The sequence below is a fragment of the Mus caroli genome, chromosome 5 (genome assembly GCF_900094665.2).
Source record: "Mus caroli chromosome 5, CAROLI_EIJ_v1.1, whole genome shotgun sequence".
Taxonomy (NCBI): Eukaryota; Metazoa; Chordata; class Mammalia; order Rodentia; family Muridae; genus Mus; species Mus caroli.
This window is the reverse complement of record NC_034574.1, coordinates 101,017,699-101,033,228: the sequence shown is the minus strand read 5'-3', so window position 1 is coordinate 101,033,228 and position 15,530 is coordinate 101,017,699. Positions and strand designations below refer to the sequence as shown.

At 38.9% G+C, this 15,530-nt stretch overlaps 2 protein-coding genes across 3 annotated transcripts in view; one reads left to right on the top strand and one right to left on the bottom strand.

Moving 5' to 3' along the window:
- Positions 1-3,816, bottom strand: part of Ccdc18 (coiled-coil domain containing 18) — a 98,265-nt gene extending 94,449 nt beyond the window's left edge. Inside the window, exons 1-3 of the mRNA XM_029478044.1 lie at positions 3,648-3,816; positions 1,306-1,448; positions 730-901 (exon numbers count right to left, since the gene is read on the bottom strand). Coding sequence (XP_029333904.1) covers positions 730-901; positions 1,306-1,445 — 312 coding nt within the window. The 5' untranslated portion in view covers positions 1,446-1,448; positions 3,648-3,816. The remainder of the gene's footprint in view (positions 1-729; positions 902-1,305; positions 1,449-3,647) is intronic.
- A 215-nt stretch (positions 3,817-4,031) lies between these two features.
- On the top strand, positions 4,032-14,792 carry Tmed5 (transmembrane p24 trafficking protein 5). 2 transcript variants are annotated; one of them, XM_021163702.2, is made up of 5 exons: positions 4,032-4,411; positions 6,494-6,591; positions 10,400-10,583; positions 11,718-11,972; positions 12,306-12,430. In XM_021163702.2, the coding sequence occupies exons 1-4, from the start codon at positions 4,223-4,225 to the stop codon at positions 11,934-11,936; spliced, it is 690 nt and encodes a 229-aa protein (XP_021019361.1). In that variant the 5' UTR covers positions 4,032-4,222; the 3' UTR covers positions 11,937-11,972; positions 12,306-12,430. The 2 variants fall into 2 exon arrangements, with proteins under 2 accessions (XP_021019361.1, XP_021019360.1); XM_021163701.2 differs by having other exon boundaries at positions 11,718-14,792.
- The last annotated feature ends 738 nt before the right edge of the window (positions 14,793-15,530 follow it).

Genomic DNA, 15,530 nt, shown 5'->3' with positions numbered 1-15,530 from the left:
TTGTCGGGAAATCGGGTTCCCTCCCCCTTCCTTTATAACTGAGTGTCTGAAAATAGTAAAATTGAGCTTTGATCAGAATACTGTCTTAGCTACATTTCTTTCTCTCGCTGCCTAGCCCCTCTTCTCTTCCAGGTTTCCAAAATGCCTTTCCAGGCTAGAACCCAGGCTGTGATCTGCTGGCCGGACACAACAATGCTGAACTACAGAGACTGCAGTTTCTGGCCTCTGAGGAACTCAGACAGGCAGGTCAGCTACCATTACAAGTAACTTAGGACAGGTAAACATTTTATTATTAAAAAGCAACCCTAAATATCTTGCAAGTCCAAGTCTTGCCCCTGCCTACACTCTTCCCCGCCTCAGCTACCCTCAAGACAGAACCAGAAGAACCGCCAGAGCTGGCCTCAGACAGGAATAATTATGGAGCTGGGGAGGTGGCAATTAAGAGCACTAGTTGTTTTCTCAAGGACTGGGTTCAATTTCTAGCATCCACATAGAAACTTACAGCGGGAACTTGCTGCCCAGAACTCAGGACTTTTAACTCAGGTTTCAGGGGATCCAACACATTTTTCTGACCTCTACATCATATGCAGGCAAAACACTCATCCACATATATTTAAAAAGATCAATTATATTTCAATCACAATAACTATAGTAAAAGACTATAATAATGTAAAAGCATAAGACATGCAAAGGAAAATATTTTAAATAATCAGATCTAAAGATAATAACCTGATGTCTGGGTTTCTGTTGATAATCAGTACTATCAGATGTCTTACAAACTTTCTTATCAGGTGGGTAAATCAAACGTCCCAGGTGGCTGGGTTGGATGAGTTCTTCCAAAATCAGCCTTTCAGATCTTGAAGGACTGCACACATACTCAGAATTTTCACTTGGACTGACACTACAGAAGAAAGGAAAACTACAGATCATTTCTGACATACTTTTTACCATAAATTTCTACATATAATAATCAGAAATTAGATCCAAAGTTATGAACAGAAGACTGTGTTTCCAATATACTTTCAGTAAATCACAATTAGTTTACACTAGCTACATATTTCATGAATCTCTTTACCTCAGGAATAAAAAACAGCCACAGTAATGAGAGATAAGTAATCTGAATATATATTGTATACTGGTTCCTGATATATTAAAGATGTTTTCTTAATATGTAAATGTTAATATTTCCACTTTCACAATTATGTCTTAAGTCCTGGGGCATACTAAACAGAACATATAATGAAATCTAGCCATTTTACATTTATAAATACTTAACAATTTATTCATGTGATTTTATTTCCTTGCCTGGATAACTCTTCCCCTAAATTGTGCAAACTCCATTCTGTTATTTTGAGTTCATGTCTTAATGAAGCAACGTTTGCAAGCAAACTTTCCTCCTCATTGTTGTTGTCTTTGGTACAGTAGTCTGATGAAATAAATTCCATTTCCTTAACAAAAAATAGAAAGAAACTTCTTGGAGTTAGCCTGAAGATTTTATGGTATAAATTAATCTCACAGCAATAAAATTGAAAAAACTGTGCTTGGCACCAAGACTGAGAACCAAGTGTGTTCCTCAGGACCAACAGATCAAAGTAGAGAAGAGACTCCCACAAGTTGTCCATTGACTTCCACAGTCATGACACTCATGCACACACACAGACACACACAAATGAATGGATGCAATTTTTTCGTAGAAGATGAATTTGCTCAAAGTCACACAATTTTAGAGGGTCAATCTGAGATTTGAATCAAGATATACTTTTCTAATTAACTTCAATATGAGAAGTTAAAACTTAACTTTACAAGCCCTGGATATCTGATGTTACCACAACAATCTTCCACCAGGGGTGGTGGCGCATGCCTTTAATCCCAGCACTTGGGAGGCAAAGGCAAGTGGATTTCTGAGTCTGAGGCCAGCCTGGTCTACAGAGTGAATTCCAGGACAGCCAGGGTTACACAGAGAAACCCTGTCTCAAAAAAGAACAAAACAAAAATCTTCCATAAATTTTTAAAAGCTATTATTACCAGGTAAGTTATCTCCTCCCATTCACAGTGGTTGTAAAACTTAACAACACTCTCGAGTCATAATCACAGATCAAAATGACATGTAGAGAGTGGATATGGTCACCATTCCTTTAATCCTAGCACTTGTGGGTCTCTTTGAGCGCAAAGCCAACCTGGCCTGTATAGCATGACATGGTCTCAAAAAAATACAAAACAAAACAAAAATGACAGCTAGCAATTCAACTCATAGAACTACATGCAGTGAACGGTTTGCTGCACCAACCTGTGAGCATGAAACTAAAGTTTCTTGGCCCTAAAAGAAAGATCATGATGAAAGATCATCATGGCGGAGAGATGGCTCTGGGTTGAAAGGCACTGCTCTTTCAAAGGGCTGCCACTGATATTCTCAGCCCCACACAGTAGCTTACAATGGTCTGTAACCTGAGTTTCAGAGGATCCCAAACACCCACAGACACAGAGTAAAACTAATATTCCTCAAGTCACAGCAAAGGATGCTTTATGATTGTAATTACTAAACTAAAAACTAAAAAGTTTTAGAATTTCCACTCCTACTATAGAACTTTCTGCATAATCTTACAATTTCACTTCTCTCTCATGTTCCATTTAATTTTTTTTTTCACTGTAGCACCTCTTTCATTGCCCTTCTTAAAATTTGGGTTACAGATATTATAATTCCCACCTATTATGTTCAAGAGTGTAATGCACTTAGGAAAACTCAATATTTTGAACGGATAAATGAATAAACTGCCTTCTCCCTCCCCCACTCAGGTAAAAACGGTCCTGGTATATTAATTTCCCAGTCAAAATTTCTCAGGAGTAGGGTGGATTGATAAAAAAAAACAAAAATCAAAAACAAAAACAAAAAAAAAACCACCTCTCACCTTATTGGAAATTAAACGAGATATTTTGTAGATGTAAATGTTTCTACCCTTTTCTACCCTGTTTCTGGTTTTCTTTTGACCAAATTTGCTTCTGCATAAGCTGGAAGACTTCCCGTTAGTGGCTCAGGAACCCATGCTACTTCACATCTATGCAACATCTCTAGCTTCGTACAGAATAATGGAGGAGAGAAAAGAAGAAACTTGAGACTAGAAAATGCTGATCAGTACTGTAGGACACCATTTAAGTGAGTGAGGCTTTTACGTTCAGCATCTTCTGCATTTTCACGTAAGAATTTCCTAGCCGTTCTGAATTGGATACGTCTGGTATTTAAACATCCTCATTTTCCTGAGGGCCGTTTACCTGTAGTATGTGTACGTAGAAAGGCTTATCATCTTACCTATAGGGCGGCCCTGACAACCGTATCTTCAAGTCTAGTGAAAAATGCGCTCTCACACACGCACACTCATCGAGCGAAGGACAAGCACTTTACACTCTATAAAAAATCCTGTGACAGGATTTTCCGCTTGAGAAAGAGTACATGGTTTTATACAGTATTTTATTTCAAGAAAGAGGTCCTCCATCTGCCTGTAGGGAGTAGAGCAAAATCTGGCAGCCTCCTTTGCGATTCGGCCTCAAATAAAAGAAAACGCCTCACAAGCAGGCCAGGCGCAGGTCGACTGTCCCAAGAGAAAACAATCCCCTCGGGAAAGCCCGTTTCCAGCCAGGAGGCGTTTGCTCACCACCCAGATCGCAGCCGGGGTTAGCGTCCCCAGACCACGGCGCACCGCGAGGCTCCTCTGCGCTCGGAAGCCTGGGACACTCTCGCAGCCCACGACATGGAAGCCTCTGACTCTCGAAGAGGAGAACCAGCGAACCTCCGAGGCGCCGAGTTCGAACCGCCGCGGCAGCCGTTGGGACCCGCCTCCCGGGCCCCGACCCCGCCCACCACGCGGGGGTCTGCGAACGCGAGCGGGGCGCAGGGCATGCCGGGAAATGAGGCTGGACGCGCGGATGAGCGGCGTGCCGTGGTCACCTCGGACTACATTTCCCGTCGTTACCCCCACCAACGTTGATTGGCATGTGTGAGGGAAGCCGAAACCGTCAAGTCCCGTGTGAAAGGAAGGATGCGAAACCCAGAAGGCAGCAGAAAGGGGCCGCTGGCCCCGCCCTCGCCCGGCCCAGTGGAAGGCAGTGCTTCCACCTTCCAAGAGAGTGAGGCTCGCCGCTGCCTGAAGTTCCCTCGGATCGGGATTTCAAAGCGGAGACACCAGCATCCCCCACCTCCCTACACGCGTCCAGGCAGAGATCGACAGGGATGGGCGGCAAGATGTGGCTGCCATTCCCCGTGCTGCTCCTGTCCGCTCTGCCCGCAGCGTTGCTGCGCGGGGCGGCCGGCTTCACACCCTCTTTGGACAGTGACTTTACCTTCACGCTGCCGGCCGGCCGGAAGGAGTGTTTCTACCAGCCCATGCCCCTGAAGGCATCGTTGGAGATCGAATACCAAGTAAGTGCGGGAGTGGGCTGGCCTTCCTTGGGCCGGGCCGCACCACATGGTCGCCTCTCACCGACTTGGAAAAGGTGCGGACGGCGACCGAGGTGAATCCGAGGAGGGTCTCCTGGGAAGCTGGCCTGCTTGGCGCAGGCGTACTTAACCGGGGCTCCTGGGAGCCTGGAACTCACAAGTTTGGCCAGTCCTAAAATTGACACCTACCCTCCCTCTTCCCTTTCCTCTGGTCGGAAAGAGGCCAGCACTGGTGACGTCAATGGCGTTACTCTTTGTTTCTCCCCCAAGCCATTTCAAGCTAGTTTACATACACTACAGTTCTGAGAAGTTGCTGTAAGAGGTTGATACACGTTCTTCTTTATTATTGGACGAAGTGATGACACTTGTTTGACTCACTCTCACCACATTCACCAAATCCCAATATTATAAAATCGTCACGATGTTTTGAATTGTGGCTGGGCAGTGGTGGCACACGCCTCTAATCCCAGCACTCCCGAGGCAGAGGCAAGTGGATCTCTGTAGTCAAGGCTGCATAGTGAAACCCAGTCTTGGGAGTATTGAATTGTGTCCATGCGAAGATCTCTAAGTCAGATTTTGAAATGTGTTGAAATGGACTGTTGCTGTATTTAGTGGTACATTATCATCCCGAGTGTATATCCATCACTTTGAAATCAAATAAGATTTCTTCCATTGAACTTTGTCAGCTTTCTTCCCGTGTCATTGTTTTCTTTTTAGTATCAGCAGAATATGCTTATTATTAAGTGTTTTTTAAAAAATCTTATGTAAAAGTTTTATATGAGGAGCCTTTGGGATTATTTATAGAAGTTTACAATAATTACAGGAAGTATCTAAAGTCATAATATACAAAAATCTCAGCACAACAAAGGTTACAGCTTAATATTTCTTGATTTCCACTTGTGAACAAAAGTTTAGCATTTACTGAACAATTAATGTATGCAAGGCATGTTCCGGGAGGAAGAACAAATTGAGAAAAACCTGGTTCTCAGGAGTTTGGGGGTTCATAGGTAGGCTTGTTTGGGCCTGATGGGTTTGGTAGGCTGTGGTTGGCTGGATGGTTGGTTACTCTGGTTTTTGTGACAAGGTTTCACTATGTATCCCTTGGCATTGAATTCAGTATTTAGCCCAGGCTAGCCTCAGATCTTCATAAGAGTCCTTCTCTCAGTCCCCGGAGGACTGGTATTACAGCATGAACCATCACATCCTACAGGCAATTTGAATAAAGCATGATTCTTGGTTTTCAGAGGATAGAGTTGTTGGAGAAAATAAAAATAAATCTGAAAATGAGATAAGAATGCAAGGAATGAGGGCAGTTTTAGAAAAGGGAAGAATTGGGTAGACATTGTGATTTTAGGATGTATAGTTTAAGTGTTCAGAGGCGTAGTATAAGTACTGAGGTTTTATTAGCTTTGAAGACTGTCAGGTCTTAGGGTAGGAGTAGCAAAGGAAGGAAATAGACCACACAGTGAGGCGACACAGAAGGGACCATAAATGTGTTTTGTAATGCATATCTTTTCCCTTATTTTTTGCAAGGACATGTAAGATTTAAGCCGATATGTAGATAGGCTGTGAAAGGCAGATTTAAAGGAAGCAAAACTAGGCACAGGGAAACAAGCTATGGGTTTAGTGAAAGAATCTAGGTAAGAAAAGAAATTTTATTAATCAAACCTTTCCTTGCAAGCAAGCATGGTACTGTATGCTGATAATTCTAAATACTCAGGAGGCTAAGAGAGGAAGATGACAAGGTAAGGCTAGCCTGGGCTATGTAATAAGACCCTGTCTCAAAAGTAAGTTGGAGCACAATACAGGATACCAACCTCTGGCCTCCACGTGCACATCTTTTAAATGGGGATGCAAGCCTTTAATCCCAGCACTCTGAAGGAAGCAAAGGCTGGCCAAGCCTGGTTTACATAGTGAGTTCCAAGACCACCAGGGCCACATAAAGAGACCCTATGTCCAATAAACATTAATAGATAAAATCTTTTAAAATCTCAACATCACATGGTTTATTTGATAGAACTTTCTATTTTCAAAGTTTGTAATATATATTTTTCTCTTCTATAGGTTTTAGATGGAGGAGAATTAGATATTGATTTCCATCTTACCTCTCCAGAGGGCAGAACCTTAGTTTTTGAACAAAGAAAATCAGATGGTGTTCATACGTAAGTTGATTGAGACACTGGGGGGTGGGACAGGCAGGCTTGGAATGCAGCAGTTCTTTAACCTTGGACTCCTAAGTGCTAGTATGACAGGTGCATGCCACCATGCCCAGGTATCTCCCTTAAGTCCATTTAGCTGACTCTAGTGAAAGGAAGAGAGGACCAGGACGTCAGCACGTCCATAGCTGTATGATTTTTTTTTTTTGCATGGACTTTGATAGTGGGCCGTTTTTCCAAATTAAGATGTACTCATTTCCAGTTTGTCTGTCAGTCTGTCACTACAGTCTGTTACTCTGTTTCTTGGGATCAGGGAATCCTCCTGCCTTTGCCTCCTCCGTGGCTGTGATCATAGGTGTTTACCATGGAGAACACCACACCCGGCTAACTTCTTCCTGTGCTTTTGTTAATCTGTTGTGGCATTTTATATCTGCCTTCTTGGCTAAAAAAACATATTATTTGGTTTTCTTTGTTTTTGAGACAGGATCTCAATCATGTAACTGATTGGACTGGAACTCAAAGACCTGCTTACCTCTGCCTCATGGATGCTAGAATTAAAGGTGTTCACCATGATGTCCAGCTGTTTTTGTGTTTGTTTTTGGTTTTTTTGAGATAGGGGTTTTCTGTGCAGCCTTGGCTGTCCTGGAACTCACTCTGTAGACCAGTCTGGCCTTGAACTCACAGAGACCATTCACCTGCTATATGTATATATGTCTTGCCCTTTTTGGATCAGTATCATACCCCCTTGGAATACATTCAGGTGTGTTTAACCTTTTGACACTATAATACAATCTCACCAGAGTTTACACTCAGAACTGTGTAATCAAGTTATAAAAGAGAAATTACCAAAAAAAATTTTTTTCATATTTTTAGCAAGTTTTACTGTTTTGTGTTGAGCTACATTCATAATTATCCTCTGACACCCACTGGCAGCCTGTGAGGTACAGGTTAGACACTCTGAAGAGTCATCAACCAGTTTTACAGTTATCATAAAAGTCAATACATATGTTGATATACGTTGAGTATGATAGAAAGTTGTTTTTTTTTTTTTTAAAGATTTATTTATTTATTATATGTAAGTTCACTGTAGCTATCTTCAGACACTCCAGAAGAGGGCGCCAGATCTCGTTACGGATGGTGAGCCACCATGTGGTTGCTGGGATTTGAACTCTGGACCTTCGGAAGAACAGTTGGGTGCTCTTACCCACTGAGCCATCTCACCAGCCCCAGAAAGTTTTCTTAGGAAATAATCATTTCTTTCTATCTTTTTATTTTTATCTCTTTTCTATCTTTTTAAAGTCGTTCCTCACTTTATTCACCAGTATTTGTTCTGCCTAAGACAAAGTATCTAAGAAAGTCAACTTAAAGGAAATAAGGTTTATTTTTTTTGATTTCATAGATTTCAGTTTATGGTTACTGTCTTTAGGTTTTTAGTGCTGTGAAGAGACACCATGACCACGGCAACTCTTATAAAGGAAAATGTTTAATTGGGACATTAAACATAGGTTCAGAGGTTCAGGTTCAGAGGTTCAGTTCATTTATTGTGTTGGCAGGAAGCATAGCAGCATGAAGGCAGACATGGAGAGGCAGCTGAGACTTCCACATTGGGATCAGCAGGTAGCAGGAAGAGATAGACATGGCTTGAACATTTGAAAACTCAAAGACTACCCACACTGGCACACTTCTTCCTGCAGGGACACACCTCTTAGTAAACACCACTCCCTATGAACCTTTGGGGGCCATTTTCACTCAAACCAGCACAGTTACTATGTTCCATTTTATTGTAGGCACATACATGATGAGCAAAGAATATTGTGATCGGAACATTTAGAGGAGCAAAGCGTCTCACTTCATAGCAAATAGAGCAGAAAAAAATAGAGAAGGGACCAGGTTCAAGGCCATACACTACTGTCACTCTCCAGTCTGTTTTCTTAATGTAGGCCCTACTTCCAAATAGTCCATACAACACTTAATGATCCAGTCACCTCTAGACATTTTCATGGGACCAAGCCTTGGGAGAAATTTTCATATCCAAATAAAATGAGGAGCTTGAAAAAAAAATACAGTCAAACTGTGAGCAGTGTTATAGAAAAACCTATTAATTTGAAAATCAGAAAACAAAGCTTTTGGTCTGGAGATGAAGCTCAGTGGTTGAGTGCTTGCTTAGTGAATTCCAGGCCCCAGTGCCAAAAGGAAGGAAGGCAGGCCAACCAAGCCTCATCTTGGCCCTCAACAAGCTATGTCATCATCTTACTAAACTTGTTCTTCATACATACATGTATGTGTATGTATGTGTGTATATGTGTATATATATATATACATATATATATGTATATATATATATATGAAAGGCGCCGGGCAGTGGTGGTGCACATGTTTAATCTCAGCACTTGGGAGGCAGAGGCAGGTGGATTTCTGAGTTCGAGGCCAGCCTGGTCTACAGAGTGAGTTCCTGGACAGCCAGGACTACACAGAGAAAAAAAAAAAAAAAAAAAAAAAAAAAAAAAAAAAAAAGGAAAGGCATAACAGTAAAACTTGAACACTATAAAGGTATATTGCTGGTCAAAGGGTCCATCTCTGGGCTACATGCTCTTAGCAGTTTTAGGACTTTGTTTGTTTGTTTGTGTTAAGACAGGGTCTCTCTATGTATCCCTGCCTGTCCTCGAGCTCACCATGCTGACCATGCTCATCTCTACTCACCTACCTCCACCGCCCATGCCCAGCCTTTTTAGACCTTTTTAAATTGCAGCAAGCACTCAGCGTCCTATTATATTATGACTATTGCCCCAAAATTCACAGGTGCCAAAGAGATCTGAGTTTCACTGAAGAGCCTGCCTTTGTCAAGCATAACTATAGAATGCTGAGTGACAACCAAAGAGAAATATAGACAAAATATACTGAAGTATAAGGAGGTGCAAGTTAATGTCCAATTGAATAAAGAAGATGAATTAAAGATATTAGAAGGATGTAAAAATAACTCTAATGTTGAGCAACAACAAAAAGAGCAGCTCTGACTCCCCACTCCCCCTTCTCAGATCCTCTAATCCCAATTGAAGTCTCTCTTGAGAAATTGAAAATTGAATGACAGATAGTGTAAATGTATCCAGAAAGGTTTATCTAAGAGAGAAAATTTCTAGACATAACTAAGCCCTTATAAGAAGTCTTACTAAAGAAAATTATCTTTTGTGTGAAATAAGATTCATTCATAGGTAGGGTTAGGGAGAGGGCTCAGCAGTTAAGAGCACTGATTGCTCTTCTAAAAGTCCTGAGTTCAATTCCCAGCAACCACATGGTCGCTTACAACCATCTGTAATGGCTCTGTGTAGCCCTGGCTGTCCTGGAACTCACTCTGTAGATCAGACTGGATTTCAGAACTCGAAATCCACCTGCCTCTGCCTCCCAAGTGCTGGAATTAAAGACATGTGCCACCACTGCCCGGCAGCAAGTTCTCTTAACCACTGAACCATCTCTCCAGTTTTAACAATCACTGCTTTTGAAAATTAAATAAAACTCAGTTTAAAGAATAATCTCAATTGAAGGGTACGTTGGTTGTTATAGTTGCCTATGAATAGGACTTAATATAGAATTTCTTTGAATAAAGTATAAATATTAAAGCTTAGTAGGACATCATGTATTTCAGCTGTGAATGGTATTTTTCCCAGGCCCCCCCCTCAAAAAATTATATCAATATAACATAATTGGTCAAGTAAGTTCCAAGTGTGTGAAACTTGAAAATATTTGAATACATGTGTCCAGGTTGTTTCCCAAATAGAAATACAGAATACTAAAAGTGTGCCCTTTTTTTTAAATGTAGTATAGAGACTGAAGATGGTGATTACATGTTCTGCTTTGATAACACATTCAGCACCATTTCTGAGAAGGTAATTTTCTTTGAATTGATCCTGGATAACATGGGAGAAGAGATTCAAGGCCAAGAAGACTGGAAAAAGTATATTACTAACACAGATGTCCTGGAGATGAAACTAGAAGATATCCTGGTTAGTAGGCCCTTTTAATAAGTAATAACAATCCAGCAGCCAGTGTTTTACTATATGTCAGGGATTGAACTAAGCGATCTTAGCTATATTTTCCAGAAACTGTTGGTTTTGCCATTTTTTTATATCATTTCAAGTCTCAATGTTATGTTTATCCTCTTATTATTAATTAGTTCTTCAAATCACATATCTTAAGTGAATCCTATCATGAAAATACCTTTTTTTCGATGTAGTGAAACTTTTAAAAACAACAACAAAATGGATTTATTGTCTCACAAATCTGAAGTGAATTTCACAGGTCTAAAGTCTTACAGGTGTTGCTGGCAATCCATGGCTTGTGCCATTTGTATCACTCCAGACTCTGTATGTAATTACACTGAAGCTGCCTGGATGACATAACTAACATTCAAACAGTAAAGTATTATAGACACAAAAATGTGTTAGGTAAAATTGTCAGGACTACAAGAGAGATAGTGTATATAAAAGTCCTGTTGCTGCTGGGCAGTGGTGGCACATGCCTGTAATTCCAGCATTCAGGAGGCAGAGGAAAGCAGATATGTCTGAGTTCAAGTCCAGCCTAGCCCACAGAGCAAGTTCCAGGACAGCCACAGCTACATAGAAAAATCTGTTTTTTGAGCTGGAGAGATGGCTCAGTGGTTAAGAGCACTGACTGCTCTTTCAGAGTCCTGAGTTCAATTCCCAGCAACCACATGGTGGCTCACAACCATCTGTAATGGGATCCGATGCTCTCTTCAGGTGTGTCTGAAGACAGCTACAGTGTACTCATATAAATAAAAGATATATTAAAATTCTTTAAAAAAAGAAAAGAAAAGAAAAACCCTGTTTTGAAAGAAACAAAAAAAAAAGGCCCTGTGCTATGCTACTCAAATGCTTTGATCTTGTTTTTTCAATTTCTGGTTAAAGAATTATTCCTCTGTTAAAGAAATTTAAATTTATCCTTACTATGTTATAACTTCATGGGGGCTCTTTAGATGATACAAGTCATACCTGCCCTTTAATTGAATTGTATTCCCATCTATTTAAAAAATTGTCTTGTATTTTAAGAACTAGCAGGAAGCATATTGCTAAATATGTTCTTATTATTTTTAATAGTAAAATTATTATATTCATCTCCAGGAATCCATCAACAGCATCAAGTCCAGACTAAGCAAAAGTGGCCACATACAGACTCTGCTGAGAGCGTTTGAAGCTCGAGATCGAAACATACAAGAGAGCAACTTTGACAGAGTCAATTTCTGGTCTGTGGTGAACCTGATGGTCATGGTGCTGGTGTCAGCTATTCAGATCTATACGCTGAAAAGTCTATTTGAAGATAAGAGGAAAAGTAGAACTTAAAACTCCAATACAGATTATTTAACATTGAAAAAAGAGGTAGGAAATGCTAATACACTGTTACACTCAAGATATAGTCACATTTCCCATAACATTTTCAGAAATGTATGTAAGTGTAAGATATGTAAAATTTATTATGAAAGGAAAATCATTATGTCCATACAACAAACAACTTTATTGACTTGTTTTATACTTAAGTATAAAACAAGATGTCATGTAAAATTTAGATTTAATTGAATGAAGCCATAATAACTATTTTCCTAAAGTTAAAAATCTTTCCCAGATATCATATATGAATTAAATGAATTAAGAACGTTCATAAACATGCCACCAGTTTGCTCTCACCTAGAATTTTCTCTGTACGTGTGGCAGGTACATGTTAATTAAAGAAGTTTCCAATACCTTACATCAGAAATCATTTGATGGCCGGGTGTGGTGGCGCACGCCTTTAATCCCAGCGCTCCGGAGGCAGAGACAGGCGGATTTATGAGTTCGAGGCCAGCCTGGTCTACAGAGTGAGTTCCAGGACAGCCAGGGCTATACAGAGAAACCCTGTCTTGAAAAAAAAGAAATCATTTGATAATTATATAATCATGGACTGAATAGATCAGCTTTTCTCTACTAAATCTCTCCCAAAAAAAGGTAAATAGAAGCATACCACTGAAAAAATACTTCTAACATTTTTACAACCAAATATAATGTGAAATATTATCCACAAGTATTAGTTTTTATATACTTAGTCTATACTTCCAAAACCTAACATTTTTATAATTAAAACTGGAAAGGGATTCTTTCTTCATAAAAATTAGTGTCTTTGTCTTTGATATAAGGTATATAAAGTTGATGTTTGTGAATAAGATGCATTCTGTCTAGACATTAGCTAAGATTAAATTAGAGATAAGATGAACTTATTTTGATATTACCCATCAGCAGTGTTACGTTGGTTTGTGCACAGCTATTGGTATTGATAATGCATTATCACAAGCAGGTGTGAGGGACATACTAATGAAAAGATCTGACATTAGTGTAAATAAACAACACCTTTCTAAATTCTCAAAATCATCAGAAACATGAAGAAAAAATGAGATAAATTTGACAACACCAGATCCAACAAGTTTACCTAAAGAGAAGTGTAACATCTAGAATCAGATGGGCTCTTCTTGCTGACCCAATTATAATAGGAATCAGATCAAAGGAGAGTAATCTAAAAATCCCCAAAAGAAATTGTATTTGTCATAGCTTTTATTTTCTAATTACTGTTTTTATTATAAATGTTCAGATAGATTTTATGAAATGTATATTCCTACCATAAGATTTAGCACTAGGTATGCATATTTATTACAGTTTTTTTATTATAGCTCTCACAAAATTACCTCTGGTCATTTACTGACTTTGAAGTATTAGAACAATCCCAAATTATAAACACCTAACATAGAAATAAAAGCCAATATATACAAAAACATTCTGCCTTTCTGGTTTATCAGTCTGTAGTACAATTTTATTCAAGTACTAGTGATTTAGTTTTATCATGAAACAGAATTTAAGTTACACTCAACTCACTTGTAGTGTTTATAATAAATGTATTGTCAAGTAGAGATAGTCAACAGTCAGATCTGGGTATTGAACCCATATAAACATACACATATTTTTTTTTGCTGGAATTCTTATTACATATTAATGATCTTGCACTACCCTGCTACCTCACACACAAAATTATGATACCCAGAGAAATACTGATTTCATTTACAATATATACTTAGTTTTCTTTTTCTCAGGCCCTTGGGAGGGGACTAGAAATTTATTTTTCCCTATTCAGAGGCTTTTCAAAATGTGAGATAAATACTATATATGATCAATGACTGACCAAGAAAAATGCCCCAGGATTCTAACCAAGCTCCTACAATAGATGCAGAAAAGAGGCCAATGAGATCGTTGCCTAAAAAACTCTCTTCCCTACTTTAAGTACAAGAGAAGCAAGCTATAGGTACCTACCCTGCCTGATAAAGCGGGATCCACTGCGTCTTTCCTGTAAGACTGTGACTAAGAATTCTACCTCTTAGATACAGCTAATACTGTACTGTACTCTTAACTGCTTACTTAACACTGTATCTGTTACATCATCTTGTATGTATGTAATTTGTGCCACTGACTTTTTGAATTCTTACTCAGTTACTCACTGCCATTTAAAATGGTCATAGTAGCTTTGTTGGAAAATTGAATAACTTAGGAATGTTAAAAGATTTTATTTTTATAGACAAAAGTAAAAAGATACTAAGAACCATGTTGCCTGTATTAATCATAAAGAAGTAAAATTGTAAGCAAAAACCAAAATGTTTATTTTTAAATGTGTATTTTCTGCTTCATAGGGGTTTTCTGACCTTACTGTCTTAATTATTCTAAAATCAAGTAAGCCATCACTTGCTCTGATTTTTGTCTTGTTAATTGTATAAATTACTACAGTAGCTTAACAAGTTTAGAGATCGTCGTGCTGAGTTGCAGTTGGACTGTGTGCTCTTTTACACGAATGTCAATAAACAGAGACTAAATAAGTGTAAGAAGACATTGTTGAAACATAAATCAAAATATACTTAAGAATATTTACAATTAAACATGATGTTTTAAACTTAGTAAAAAAACAAAAACAAACAAGTACCTGTAATTTTGTACCTACAGTGAAAATTCTTTATCTGAAATTTTAAAATATATTGATATAGCATGTAATTTTTTTCTTCTGGAGTGTAATACAATGTGGCTCATATGGTACTATATGCTATATTTGTGAACTTTTATCTTAAATGAACAACAGACTATGTACTGAGCTCCATACAACTAATAAAAGTTACTATCAAGGAAGTCTTACCAACCTATCATAATTGTTATCTACTCCTTAAAGCTTCTTTAAAATTTTCAATCTTAAGTAATTTTTTTTTCTTTCACATTTTGAAAGGCTCTCAAGTTTTTATATTACTGTACTCACTTGGTTTCTCCATTGCTCAAATATATATTTTACCTAAAAGATCTTTAAGATTTAGAGAAGCAAAGAGCATCAGTTAGTTGCACAAAGTCTGGGTTCCCTCCTCTGTCCCAGGAAGCAGACTAGGTATGAAGCACTTGCCAAGCAAGTCTGACAGCCTTGTGGTTAAGGTTGAAGGAGAGATCAAATCAGACTCACAAAGTTGTCTTCTGACCTTCATATGTAAATCACAGCACATACGCCCACATGAATACATACAAAAGACTATACACACACACACACATATATATATTCTTTAGGCCTGGAATGTGGCTCAGGAAGCAATATCTATTCAAAACAATATGCAGGTTATCCTTGAATATTAAATATTAGCCACCTAACTGGTCTTGGGAAGTCAAAACTTCTTTGAGGTTACTCCTACATTTGTACAAATAATTAACTGTTATGAATACAGATGTGGTAGGAATGCCTTTAATCCCAGAGACTGAGTGAGGATCTTCATAAATTGGAAGCGAGCCTGTGCTATATGACACCCTAATTCAAAGAAACAACAAAAGCTGGGTGGTAGTGGTGCACTCAGGAAGCAGAGGAAAGCAGATCTCTCTTTGAGGCTAGCCTGGTCT